This window comes from Pelodiscus sinensis, chromosome 28, assembly GCF_049634645.1.
Source record: "Pelodiscus sinensis isolate JC-2024 chromosome 28, ASM4963464v1, whole genome shotgun sequence".
NCBI classification, from domain to species: Eukaryota; Metazoa; Chordata; order Testudines; family Trionychidae; genus Pelodiscus; species Pelodiscus sinensis.
The window spans coordinates 11,124,270-11,137,651 of record NC_134738.1 but is presented as its reverse complement, the minus strand read 5'-3'; the positions used below and the strand labels follow the sequence as shown (position 1 = coordinate 11,137,651).

The following is a 13,382-nucleotide window of genomic DNA, read 5'->3' as shown; positions in this document are numbered from 1 at the left end:
GCAAGAGGGTTTTTCTTGTGCAAGAAGGGGCAGGGTAGACACTCCTTCTGGCGCAAGAGTCTCTTCTGCAAAAATGGAAGCTCATTAGGTATGCAAGGAGGCTCGGCGATATTCCATGCTTAGCCTCATTTGCAGGGCTTGACAAAAGGCAGCGCAATCTACCCGCCAGCCCCGCACCGAGCATGCACAAGATCTGCATTGCGCATGCGCCCGCCGCTGGTGAACGGGGTGACTGGCTGTAATCATCTCGCCACAGGCGAGTAGAAACAGCGGTTTGTCGAGCCCTGCTCATTTGCATATTTCTCCCGCAAGAAGCTGCGAGTGTAGACATAGCCAAAGACTGGTTGGGAACGTGGACCTATTTGAAATCATGGGTGCCCGCCCACCTTCTAAAAGCCCCTCCCCAATCTTATGGGAGGGACACTGTTCAACTGATTGCTTGGGACAAATAATGACTAAAGGATCAGAAAGTGTGGGCTAGAGGTTCAAAATAAGGGAGCCGGATGGGGACACCGAGCAGAGAACCCCGGACAGCGCCCACTGCTCCTCAAAGCTGTCGATGGAGCCAGGAACGTGGAGTAGGGCCACCCCAACACTGCCTCCTGCCCTGTAGGTTCCTGGTTGCTTCTTTTTCCTACCCACTCTTTTGGCAGCACTGAGTAACGCCTGATACTTAGCATTGCTTTTCTCACACTAATGAAGCCTCCTGACCCACCGCGCTGTACAAATGTAACTGTCACAGAGAGCAGAGAAGTGACAGAGTGGAAAATGGAATTTGGTTCATGTGTTCGCATCAGATGTATCTATAGCAGCTCCTTGCTGGCGTGGAAGGACAGACAAGCTAAGAAGCGTGTATAAGAGAGATGAGGTGTTAACCCGCTTTTGGCTCCAGGAAATTTCACAGCTTCAAGTGCAGGGATCTGCAGGGTAGCAGACCTAAGCTATGGAATGTGTGGGAGGCAGGGAGCATGGGGAGGAAGGTTCTCCGAAGAGGGGTGAAGCAGAGAAGCAACTTTTCCTTACTACAGTTCTGCCAAAGTAGGCCATGATCTATAGGTGGTGGGACTGGCCTTTAACTTTAATGCTGTTTTTTGAGTTGGTGGCTTGATTGAATGTGGGCCCTGTATGAGAGCAATCATTCCTCTCCCCCAGTCCCCCTTCCTTTTTTCAATAAACAGTGCTAGGCAATGGGGAGAAAACTGCCTATCCTGTGCTCTTGACTGGCTTGGCTGCATTAAAACTTAGCTGCCACTTCCAAAGTGGATAGGGCCCATATCTGTATGGAGCCAGAGCTACTGCAAGTTCTACTTCCTGTTAAGGTGGGGCAAAGGGGAACCTACCCTGAACAAGAATATCTTAAAATGAACCACAGGATGGCAGTAATATCTTCACTATAATCCTGTGTGCAGCTCCCTGGAGTAGATTTGCTATTCAAGATTCACTCCATTTATTGGTCAACCTCCTGCACAATGAAATGTGTATCTGTGGACGTGGGGAAAGAATTTGGGATGAGTTAAATACATGCCTAAAATAAGGCATGAACTCATGGGGGGAGGGATAGCTCAGTGGTTTGAGCATTGGCCATTTAGGGATCTGAGGCAAATCTGTCAGGGATGGTACTTGGTCCTGCTGTGAAGGCAGGAGACTGGACTAGATGACCTCTCAAGGTCCCTTCCAGTTCTATGAGATGGTATATCTCCATATGTTAAACTTCACATAACAGGTTGCATATGGTCTTAGTGGGATTGTGGTGCAGGGGTAATGGTTATTCCTAACAGCTCACCTGCCGTTCCATCCCTGGCAGAGAGTAACACAGAGGTGATTGTTAAAGCTGACAGGCTAGGATGCATAATGGTTTGGTTTTGTGGGGTGGACAGTAGGATCCATCTGGTGGAGTGAAGAGAAGGAATTAAGTTGGGCCAGGCACTGAGAGTTGAAGGAGCAAATCTGCAAAGGTTCTTCTGCTAGGGTTGCCAGATGGTTTCAACAAAAATACTGGACACACTTGACATATCACAATCTACATTCATCTTATTTAGAAAACACCGGACATTTCTATTTTCTCAATTTGTTTCCTGACCAGAAAGCTCCAATACTGGACTGTCTGGTTCAATACTTGACAGCTGGCCGCCCTACCTACTGCTCTCTAGAACGTGCTCTACAGTAAAACCTGCCCTAGAGCTTCTCTGAGGAGCCCCCCCCCCCCCAGCGCCAGGCCCCGGCGAGTCTCCGCTCCGGCGAGAAACCGACGGGGAAGTGACGTCTGGTAACCGGGGGGGGGGTTTGGCTCCCAGTGGAAATGGCCTGGCTGGAGCGCCCCCCCCCCCCCCCCCCCCGGGCAGCAGCAGGTGGTGAGATGCTCCTGAGGGGGGGGGGGTCCGTGGTGTTATGGGGGGGCTATGGGGCAAGAGGGGCAGTATTGCCCCCATGGGAGGGGGGAGGGGCTGCCCCTTAGTGCCCTGATCAGGGCAGGACACCTGGTGTCTTGCCAGCTAACATTCAGCACAATGACGTCATGCGTGGAAAATGACGTCAGACGTGGAAGATGACGTCGCAGCCCTTGGCCCCGCCCCTCCCTCCAAGCTCAGGCGCCTCCCTTCGGGTCCCGCGGGCCACACTTCCGGTTCGGGTAGGCCCCCTTCCGCTGAGAGTATTGCGCCACTTCCGGTTGGTGCCTCGCTTTGCCGCCCCGGGCAGTAGCACTTCCGGCGCGCGGGGCTGAGGAGGCGGGTCCCGGTCCCTTCCGGTTGGGTGCGCGGGCGGGCGGGCTTCCGGCGAAGCGTTTCCGGGTCTCTTTGTCTCCGGTGCCGCGGGCCTTGCCTGTCCCGGGCTTGCTCCGCCCCCGCTCGCAGGTAGGTTCCGGTTCCGGTTCCGGTTCCGGTCTCGGGAGCTTTCCCCCCGGCGGCGCCACGCGGGGTGAGAGGGGCGGGAGCGTCTTCCTGCCCCCCCGGGGCCCGCGTCCGCCCCGCCCGGGAGCGCGCCCAGGTCGGCCGGGGAAGAGCAGCGCCGGGCCCGAGGAGTCCGGGGGGCTGGTCTAGGGGAGTCCCCGGGGGTGCTCAGGGACCGGGGGGGCTGGTCTAGGGGAGCCCCCGGGGGTGCTCAGGGACCGGGGGGGCTGGTCTAGGGGAGCCCCCGGGGGTGCTCAGGGACCGGGGGGGGCTGGTCTAGGGGAGCCCCCGGGGGTGCTCAGGGACCGGGGGGGGGCTGGTCTAGGGGAGCCCCCGGGGGGTGCTCAGGGACCGGGGGGGCTGGTCTAGGGGAGCCCCCGGGGGGTGCTCAGGGACCGGGGGGGCTGGTCTAGGGGAGCCCCCGGGGGTGCTCGGGGACCGGGGGGGCTGGTCTAGGGGAGCCCCTGGGGGTGCTCGGGGACCGGGGGGGGGCTGGTCTAGGGGAGCCCCCGGGGGTGCTCGGGGACCGGGGGGGGGGCTGGTCTAGGGGAGCCCCCGGGGGTGCTCGGGGACCGGGGGGGGGGCTGGTCTAGGGGAGCCCCCGGGGGTGCTCGGGGACCGTGGGGGCTGGTCTAGGGGAGCCCCCGGGGGTGCTCAGGGACCGGGGGGGCTGGTCTAGGGGAGCCCCTGGGGGTGCTCAGGGACTGGGATGGTGCTCGAGCCTGAGGGAGCCTGTGAGTGTGAGTGTGTGTGTGTGTGTTTGGGGGGGAGGGGTGCTCATGCACTGGGTGGTTGAGGGAGGGGACTGGCTTAGCAGCTGGTCTCTGTCAGCTCCCAAAGTGAGAGCCCTTGGCTGTGGATCTTTGCTCTGGTTGGAGAGCGGCAGGTTTATAATGCAGCCTTCTTTCCAGGCAAGGCTCCCTAGAGGAGACCCATCACCGGAGCACCCCAAATGGCCCAGTTCAAGCGCCAGAAGCCGATGCGAGGTGGCAGCCTGCAGGGAGCAAGGCCGTTCTCAGGTCAGTCAGCTGGATGCCTTGTGGGGACGTTTTGTGCGGGCTTTCGCAGTAGCCCAGCTGAAGTGTGAATGGCCCAAGTGATGAGGCCTCCACTGCTTTTCCTGGGCAATTGTTGAACAGTCCATTAGGTCTTAACTGAAACTGGCTAGAATCAAGTATTGAGTCAGAATGGGAGACAGAGCCAGGACTCCTGAGTTCTGTTCCCAGGTACTGCCATTGCCTTACATAGTATCCGCATGATATTGTGTCTCAGGGAATTTATGAGGCTTGATCAGTGCTTTGCTGTGGTTGAAGAGCAAATCCTTTATCACATGCTATTACTACTCCATTATTCCTGTATTTAGTATCCTGTTAGTCTATAAGGTGCTGCAGGACTCCTTGTCGCTTTTGCAGATCCAGACTAACACGGCTACCCCTCTGATACTTTACTCCATTATTCCTGTATTTCTTTTACCGTGACTAAGAGACCTTTTATCCCAGAGAAACACAAACTGCTTCACTCACTAATTACTGTAAAGGAACTCTTAAAAATCTTTCCCTTTACAGAGAAAAACACTACAATGCACATATCTCTGGGTTAGAGGGCTACATAATAATGTGAGGACATCAACTTTCTCTTCTATAAAGACCCTCCTGCAATTTCAGTCTTGTACAGTTGGCTGGCTGGTAGTTTGCTCTCTGTCTTAAATTGTTGTATGGATTCTGTATGTTGGTGTTAATTTAATAGGCCAGGGTATGTAATGTCTGCTCGTGCTTAAGAAATTTATTTGGCAATGGCAAAACTACGTGTGTTGGATGAAGCAGAAAGATTCTTCAATGTTTTTAAGCTTTCGCTTTTGTTGTTCAAATTTTTGGCTGTGCAAATGACTTTCCAAGCACAAGCGACAAGGAGTCCTGTGGCACCTTATAGACTAACAGATGTATTGGAGCATAAGCTTTCGTGGGCAAAGACCCACTTCGTCAGATGCATGTAGTAGAAATTTCCAGAGGCAGGTATAAATATGCAGGCCAGAATAAGGCTAGAGATAACGAGGTTAATTCAGTCAGGGAGGATAAGGCCCACTTCTAGCAGCTGATCTGGAGGTGTGAACCCCAAGAGAAGAGAAACTGCTTTTGTAGTTGGCTAGCCATTCACAGTCTTTGTTTAATCCTAAATTGATGGTGTCAAATTTGCATTTGAACTGTAGCTCAGCAGTTTCCCTTCTTAGGATTAAACAAAGATACTTACCAAGCACAGTGGTCTCTCTTCCTGAGTCTGCAGCTGGGCAGCTCCTGTGCTTTTATAGCTTTGTCAAACAGCAGAAAGGTGAAATTAGGAAGACGTTAACCGGTTTAAGCCCTGGCCTGTTTTGCCAGAGTCACATCCATTTCATGGGAAATAAGTGAGCAGAGAGAGGCATTGAAGCAGTTCTTGGGAATAGTAGGAAAAGCATGACTCGTAGGCTCAGGGAAAGGCATAGAGTACTGGACACAATAGCTGTGATGCTCTGGGGATGAAGGAACATGGAGAGAGAATCGCTCACTTCCAGGAGCTAGAAGGGGCAGGTTGGGGGGAGGCGAGGGGTTTGCATTAGGAGATACCTGCTGGCTATGGGCAGCATCTTCCCTCTCTGGTATGGCTAAGTGTAGGAGTTTCCCAGGGCTTTGCTTCTGGAAACCTTTAGTAGCACCAGTCTGGTTCTCTGGCTATTAGACATCTGGAAAACTGGATGGCTAATTACTAGGGATGGTAAAATGTGTGTGATTTGGTAACTGCTGAAATTTTCAGCGGTTACGCGTGGGGCGGCAGCCAGCTCCCTGGGTACTGCATGTAAAAGTTTGGGTAACCGATAAGATCATGGTTATCAGTTACCTGTTTAAATGGCTACACTCTTGCGTCCCTACTAATTACAGGTCAGTGTCTTTCCTGCCTTGCCCACCTAACAACCAAGTCTTTCGTGTGTGTGTGTGTGTGTGTGTTTGGCACCATTGCTGAGTTTTCTAGGGATTAACTTTTTCTCCCTTTTCTAGGGACACACCCAACCTCCTTACTGGGACCTCCACCTGGCCTGTTAAACCCTCCTATCTCAGCCGATCTTATCCAGAATGCACGGCACCTGCAGGTATGCTTGGGGCAATCCTTCCCTTAACCCTGTCTCTTTTAGCTGACCCCCTGTTATCTTTTAGGGGCTGACCTGGTGTTTCATCAGGAGCTCTCACTTCCTGAGAGACCAGCCTGGAGTTTGTCCCCATGCTAATGCATTCTTAACCCTCCAAGTATTAAATCACTTCTGATTCGGTCTGTCCCTTGTAAGGTGAGGCGCCCCATAGGGCTCCTGGTGCACTTCAGATCACAGCCCAACCTCCTGCATGTGGCTGCAGGAATTCCCTGCAGGGTCTCCTGAGGCTTGGACAGCCCAATGGCAGTGAAATCTAAAGCAAAATGCGTGTGCAGTGCGTTCGTCAGAGAGCAGAGCCTTGTGGATCATCGCCCTAGCGTGGGTCAGATGAGCTTTGGGCTTTAAGGTGCTCAGTGGTCGTGACTGAGCCCTGGACTACCAGTGTCTCCTACTCAGGCTCGGATCTGTCCGCTGCAGTTCTAGGGCTAATAGGGACTGCCACAACGCATGCAGTCGATTTGCTGGCTGTGAGAATAAGCTGCACGGAATGTGAGGGGTCTGACTGCAGCACGTAGTGGTTCTGTGAGCGGGGAGTGCCAGTAGGCGATGACTGAGCGGTAACCCGTGTGGCTGGCAAGAGCCCCACTTTGCCCTTTTGGGATGTTGTGGTGAACCCGCTGGCCCTTTGCCTTGCAGGTGGGTGAGAAGCAGCGAGTCTTCACAGGCATTGTCACCAGCCTGCATGACTACTTCGGGGTGGTGGACGAAGAGGTCTTCTTCCAGCTGAGGTAAGGCGAGGGCTGCTCCATGTAGGCAAGAGGGTTCTAGGAACACTTCAGCACTAGAGTATCCCTTCCCTTGAGGAGCCGTGGATCTGGACTCTGTTAATTTGCTCTGGAGGAGGAAAGTTAGGCCTCCTGGGCTCTGTTCTGAAATGATAATGGAGGTGCCTTGTTGCTCTGTGTCCTTGTGGCAGTGTCGTGAAGGGCCGGTTACCACAGATCGGTGAGAAAGTGCTGGTGAAAGCTGTCTACAATCCAAGCCAATCGGTGCCCTGGAATGCCATGAAAGTCCAGACATTGTCCAATCAGGTATCACTTACAGCTCTTCTTGTGTCTCTCCGTGTGTGGGTTGACGGAGTCTCTTTCCGGGCTCAGAGAGCATTAGTTACTTGGGGCCCACGTTTGCCTTGATTTGGCAGCAACAGTTGCTGCGCCCCCATCCCAGAAGTGCCACATCTAGCGAAAAGGTCAAACCAGGTTTTGCCCCGGTGATCCCTTGGCTCCAGCCCCGCAGGGACTCTCTGGTGGAGCTCTTCGTCTTGAGGAAGCTGGGTTTTCACGGCTGCTTCCTGCCAGGTGAACGCCCTCTCGTTCCCATTTGAGGGCCCATCTCCTTGGAGGCTCTAGGCCTGGGTGAGCGTGTGGTTGGATGGGGAACAAGTTCTTGGTCTAAGTATTGCATCTCTTTATTGTGTAGCCCCTCCTGAAGGCCCCCACACCTCTTCTGCATGTGGCATCCTTAGGCCAGAAACAAGGCATTCTGGGAGCCCAACCCCAGCTGCTGTTCCAGCCTCACCGGATCCCTCCCCTGTTTCCCCAGAAACGTGAGTACTGAGGGCTAATGCAGGGGAGACTTTGAGCACTGGAGCTACAGGGATTCCTGGGATGATCTGCCTGTCTTAGTGGGTGCTTTTGGTCCTGGCAGCATTGAGTTAAGAGTCTGGGATAAGCCCCACTCCTTTGTCACGACCACAGGAAAACACGTGCGCATACCACGTGGAAACAACGAGCGTTAGCTAGTCCAGGTGGGGATTGGAGTAGGATAGAAATAAGACTGTATTTGTTTCCCCAGCAATGAGCCTCTTCCAGTCATCCCCTGCGCTCCACCTGGGCCATCTTGGGAGATATCCTGGTCGGGGCCCAAAGGGCAGGCAGGACTCGGGCAGATGGTAAGGACTGTGGAACATGTACCCTTGCACGGAGGCAGAAATCTTCCTCTTTCCCCGGCTTCCTCCCCTGATTCCCTCAGCCCACTAGAGAGAGAACTTGGCAGATTCTTAAGGCCCCCGTCTGCCTTTTGCAAGAATCCTGCAAAATCCCAGTTCTGATCATTGTTCCATCTCTCTGGTGTTTGGAGTCTTCACTTCCTCTCCTAAACTGTTGTGCACTGTTAAAAACGTCCGCATGCTGCCCGCCAGGTAGCCTGGGATCCTGCTAGGGCTGGAAGGTAGCTGTACTTACGGGCACTGTGCCGATTACAGGGACGACTTTGATTCAAAGAAACGGAAACAGAAAGGTGGTGAACCGTGGGGAGTGAAAAAGCCGCGCCATGATCCGCCCCAGTATCGGGTCTACTTTGCACGCTATGCTGTGAACAGGTGAGCACTTGGGGCATGAACAGGGGCTCTGGGCAGGTTACCAGAGTGCTCGGTGGCGGACTTGGTGATTCTGTCCCGTGTCTTTACCCAGAATACACATTCCTGATGTTGGTAGCAACTAAAAGTCGTTCCCATCTGAAGACTGACTCGGCAGAGCAAGGGCGCCCTTTCGGGAGGGCGGGTGTCACTGCTTCCTTTCCTTCCCGTTCCCCTGGCTGTCGTGGAGTGGGGGACGCAGCACAGATTTCTGTGAATTACTCCTGCCTCCTCCCCAGCCAGTACTCCTGTACTCAGTGTTTCAGGCTGTGTGCACGTCCCTATTGCTATCCCTGGTTTCTCTCTGCTTGGCTTCAGCCCCTTCTGCGACGCCATGGAAATCCTGAGACGTTACTGCAGCATCCAGCTTCCCCGAGAGTTCTTTGACGTCCGTCTGTGCTGGCTGGACACGTTCCCGCTCACCCAGCCACTGACCCTCAGGCATCCCAGCCGCATCCAGGTGGCTGATCCTGGTGAGGAGGCGCTCGAGACAAATGAGGATGCCACGCAGGAGGCCGTGCCGGAGGACACGGATCCTGTGTTCAGTGCCAAGGTGAGAGATTCTAGGGCACCCCCAGCTCTGTGCGCCTTCCTGTCCTGGAGGAGAGGCTATTTCTCCAGCACCTGGGTTCGTACGGCTATCTGTGCCAGTCTCACCCCGTTGCTGTCCTTGCAGGTAATGCTGCTGTCTTCCCCGGGCTTAGAAGAGTTTTACCGCCATTGCTTGTTACATATTGAAGACCCCAGCGAGCAGAAGGAGAGTCTAGAGCACCCCACAAAGCAAATAAAGGTCAGGCTGCTGTGAGGGGGCTGGGGTGGGTACGTGGAGAACTGAGCTCTACCAGGGAGCGGGGAGAAGCTCTCTGTGCCATGTGTGGAGAGGAGGAGCAGGAATTTCTGCCCTCTACAGAGGCTTGTTGGGCTTCACAACGGCTCTTTCCCTAGTTCCTGCTGGGGAGGAAAGAGGATGAAGCGGTGCTGATTGGAGGGGAGTGGTCACCTTCTCTGGATGGCCCTGACCCGGACTCCGATCCCATGGTTCTGGTTCGCACAGCCATTCGCTGCACCAAGGCCCACACCGGCCTGGACCTGAGCGCTTGCACGAAGTGGTGAGTGTGGCCTCTCCGATGCCAGACCTGTGCCTGTATGTCGGAAAAAGAGACGAGGGGCCCTGTGCTAGAAGGCTCAGCCCGTGAAATTAACGAGCAGCAGGTTTGAAATGGTGTTCAGAAAAAACCTCGTCCGTATGCCCGAGAAACCTCTGCCAGAAGTTGGGATTAGCTCATTGAAGAAATGTCCCTGTTGTGTTGAAACAGGCATGAGGTAGTAGGTTTATCTAACTTTGCGGGGCGAGGTGATGTGCCCGTTGTGGCTTGGTGGAAGGAGAGGTGGTTTCCGAGGGCCACCCCATATTTCTGTGGGGCTCAGATCCATGTTGGGATGGGATTTTGGGTGCATCGGTTTGGCGGATTACATCATGGCTATATATAGAATTCCTGCTCTGGGTAACCGTGGCAACTGATTTTATTTTGCTTAAACCTGGCCTCACATGTGACATGGTTGGTTAGTAACAGCTGACAGAATATGGAGGCCTTCTGTCTTTAGCGGGGGGGATGGACCCAAGAGCAAATGCAAGAGGCTTGGGTGGAAGGAAAACCCCAAAGCCTGACTCTCGCATCTCCCTCCTGCGCTCCAGGTTCCGTTTTGCTGAGTTCAGGTATCTGCGCCAGGGCGACCCGTCGCAGAGGGAGACTGTGGTGATCTTCCTGCCGGACGTCTGGAGCTGCATGCCGTCTCTGGAGGAGTGGGAGGCCCTGTGCCAACAGAAAGCCGAGAAGGCCCCTCTGCTGCCCTCCTTCCCTGAGGAGAAAGCTGAGATGGTGAGCATGGGAAGCCAAGAGCAGTGATGGAAAAGTCCCACTGCTTGGTTAAAAACCTGTCATGCTTTTAAACAGGAAGTGGAGGTCCCAGAAGCAGCCCCTGAACAGGAAATGGAGGCCAATGCACAGGAAGCGAATGCCACAGAGGCTGCTGCTGAGCCAGCTCCCGAACCGGAAACTCCAGCTCCCGAACCGGAAGCTCCATCTCCCCCCATGGAGCCGGCTATCGTTGCCCACCCCAGACCAGCAACGCAGGGCGGGCAGCCAAGCTGCTCCAACCTCTCGCTCTGGACCCTGCTGGAGTACAGGAGACAGAGGGAGAAGCTCTCGTTTGAGGTAGGGCTCCCGTGGGAAGGGCCCAGTGCACTCCAGAGGCACGCTGTGTGCTGGGGGGGTTCCTGTGGGAGTTGCTCGTGCAGATGCGGAGCTCCCAACGTACGATTCTCGCTCCCCAAGGTGGCGGTGGCGGCGGAGCTCTTCCAAGAGATGCTGCAGCGGGATTTTGGCTACAAGCTGTACAGGGCTCTGCTGGCTCTGCCGGAGAAGGAAGAGCCTGCAGAGGCAAAGCAGGCAGCCGAGCCAGAGCCGGGCGAAGAGAAAGGGCTGAAGGAAGAGGCCCAGGAGACCCTCAAGGCCGAGGAGGAAGCTGCTAGCGAGCAGGAGCCCGTGCCGGTGTGTCCCCCGACATGCGTGTGCTGCCTCCCCTGCCTAAGCAGCTGCTTGCTCAGGGTCAGAGCCTGAGCTGATCCCTGGGCTCGTTGGCAGCTGAGGCTGCCGAGTGGTGCTGACTCTCGCCTGCCTGTGCCCAGACTCAGCAGGAGGCGGCGCCGGTGCCTGAGAGCGCAGAGGCCGAGCAGAAGCCTGAATGCAGCGACGGCGCCAAGGGGGCCAAGGAGGACGAGAAGGCCAAGGGGGACTGCAAGGTGGAGCCCAAAGACTCGACGGACGAGCTGTGCATGCTGAGCCTGGAGGACGACCTGTTGCTGCTGCGGGACGAGGAGGAGGAGGACTTCGGTACGTGGCACGCCGGCCGGGAGGGGGGTGGGGGGATGCGTACAGAATGGACCCATAGGCCTCTAGCCAGCTTGCCTGTGTGCCCTGCAGGGGTCAAGTTAGAAGATGCTGAGGTGAGATCCATTGCGTCCAACCAGTCGGAGATGGAGTTCTCTTCGCTCCACGACATGGTCAGTAAGCCTGCGGGGGAGGGAGGAGGGCGGCAGGGGCCTGACCCAGCCCCGTGAGTTTGGGTTTCAGGGCCGGTCCCTACCCGTGTCTGTCTTGTTCCTCAGCAGCCCAAGGAGCTGGACCCCAGCGCTGTGCTGCCTCTGGATGCCCTCCTGGCCTTCACCTACTTCGATTTGAATTTCTGTGGCTACCTGCACCGGAGAGACCTGGAGAAGATCCTCCTGACACTGGGACTGCACCTCTGCAAGGAGCAGGTGCGCACACACAGAGGTGGGGGGGGGGGGGGGATGCGCTCTGAGGGGCGTTGCAGCCTCCCTTGGTGTCGGGGGCAGCGTGTGCTACCCAAACTCCTCTGCTCTCGTGAACAGGTGAAGCAGCTTGTGAACAGAGTGGTGACTCAGTGTGTGTGCCAGTACCGGAGCCTGCACTACAGCCGCCAGGACAGCCTGGACCCTGCCAGTGCCGACCCTGCGCCTGAGGGGCTCCTGGGTAGGTGTTGGACGCCGGTGCTCCGTGGTGACGGGTGTAGAGAGGGGGAACTCACCCGTGTTGGTGGCTTTTGTTTCAGGGAACCTTGCTCTGCTGCCTGCCTCAGCAAACTCCCTGGAGGCAGCGTCTGCCCAGCCCAAGGCAGCCGTGGCGCAGGGGGAGCTGATCTCCCACAACGGGACTGTCCTCAACGTGGGCAAGCTGCTGGAGAAGGCAGAGCAGACGGAGAATGGCCGCCTGTACCTGGAGAGCAAAATCCACACCCTGGAGGTCAAGCTGGGTGAGCCAGTGTGCTGCTGCGGGAGGGGGATGTGTCAGTCACTTCCAGCCTCCCCCCAGGGAGTGACAGAGCTGCTTTTGTTCTCTGCCCCCAGAGGAAGCCCAGCTCCGTTTCTCCACGACAGAGTCAGCCAACAAGGGGCTGGCCTCCGAGCTGCAGGAGCTGCAGAAGCAGCTGGCTGAGATGGAGGAGCAGGTGAAACTGGCAGAGAGGCAGAAAGCCAACTTCCAAAGACTGCTGCAGGAGAACAAAAAGCGCCTGGTTCCACTGCAGCTGGAGATCCAGCGGATCATTGAGAAGGTATCTCCTCCCCCCCCCCCCCCCCCCCCGAAAAAGAAAAGCGCTTTATTCTTAGGGATGTGATTGAAGGGCGAACCTCAGGTGTGTGCTGTGTGCCTGTCTCTATCGGCTTACTGCAGTTTCCTGCTTGGAGGGTGCTTTTTGGGCACCTCTCAGGGCCTGTGGCGCATGAGCGGGGCTGGTCCTGCTGTCTCACTCCTGCTGTGTCTTTTCCAGACAAATAACTGCTTAGAGAAGAAGGAGGAACCAGCATCTAGCAACTGACCCCGACGGAGCCCTGTAGCTACAATGTGCCGAGAGCAAAGTTTGTGCCCTGTAACCTAACCGGCAAGGTCAGTGAGTGCAAGATCTTGAGAGCCCTTTCGCAGCCTGCGGGAAGCTAGAGCTGGATTCCCCCGCTAGGGACCAGGACAGCGTCTGGCTGAGCCAGGAAACAAGCAGGAGGGGCTGCGGCCGAGGAGAAGACGCCACCCTCGGCTTCATCAGCAATTGCTTTGAGGCAGGAAGAACCTGGCTTCACTGGAAACGAGCGGTCGGGTAAGTGGCTGTTGCAAGCTCCGCTGCACAGGCTCTCCAATAAACACAAGGGTCTTACGAGGAAGGTCTGCCATCTGCACTTAGTTTGGATCTGGTGCTTTAGACAAGGCAATACATGTGGTGGTAACAACGTGTGTGTAAGGGGAAAGGTTTAAATCTCTCTTCACTTGTCTGTGGCTATTTTTGTCTCGTTTCCCACTGAGGTGACTTTGTATATTTCTTTTTTCCATTCTGAATAAATAGTTGTGTGCTACAAAAACCACTGGTGTCTGGGAGGTACTGGACTAGC

At 55.7% G+C, this 13,382-nt stretch overlaps 1 protein-coding gene across 3 annotated transcripts; it reads left to right on the top strand.

Moving 5' to 3' along the window:
* Nucleotides 1–2,698: 2,698 nt before the first annotated feature.
* On the top strand, nt 2,699–13,355 carry CCAR2 (cell cycle and apoptosis regulator 2). Of its 3 annotated transcripts, none has more exons than XM_075910843.1 (21): nt 2,699–2,852; nt 3,800–3,907; nt 5,918–6,009; nt 6,703–6,794; nt 6,983–7,097; nt 7,486–7,612; nt 7,861–7,957; nt 8,270–8,386; nt 8,741–8,975; nt 9,099–9,212; nt 9,368–9,531; nt 10,119–10,302; nt 10,378–10,638; nt 10,759–10,974; nt 11,112–11,316; nt 11,407–11,486; nt 11,595–11,741; nt 11,856–11,976; nt 12,056–12,256; nt 12,351–12,556; nt 12,773–13,355. In XM_075910843.1, the coding sequence occupies exons 2-21, from the start codon at nt 3,841–3,843 to the stop codon at nt 12,818–12,820; spliced, it is 2,889 nt and encodes a 962-aa protein (XP_075766958.1). In that variant the 5' UTR covers nt 2,699–2,852; nt 3,800–3,840; the 3' UTR covers nt 12,821–13,355. The 3 variants fall into 3 exon arrangements, with proteins under 3 accessions (XP_075766958.1, XP_075766956.1, XP_075766957.1); XM_075910841.1 differs by having other exon boundaries at nt 11,592–11,741; XM_075910842.1 differs by lacking the exon at nt 2,699–2,852 and adding an exon at nt 2,868–2,985 and having other exon boundaries at nt 11,592–11,741.
* The last annotated feature ends 27 nt before the right edge of the window (nt 13,356–13,382 follow it).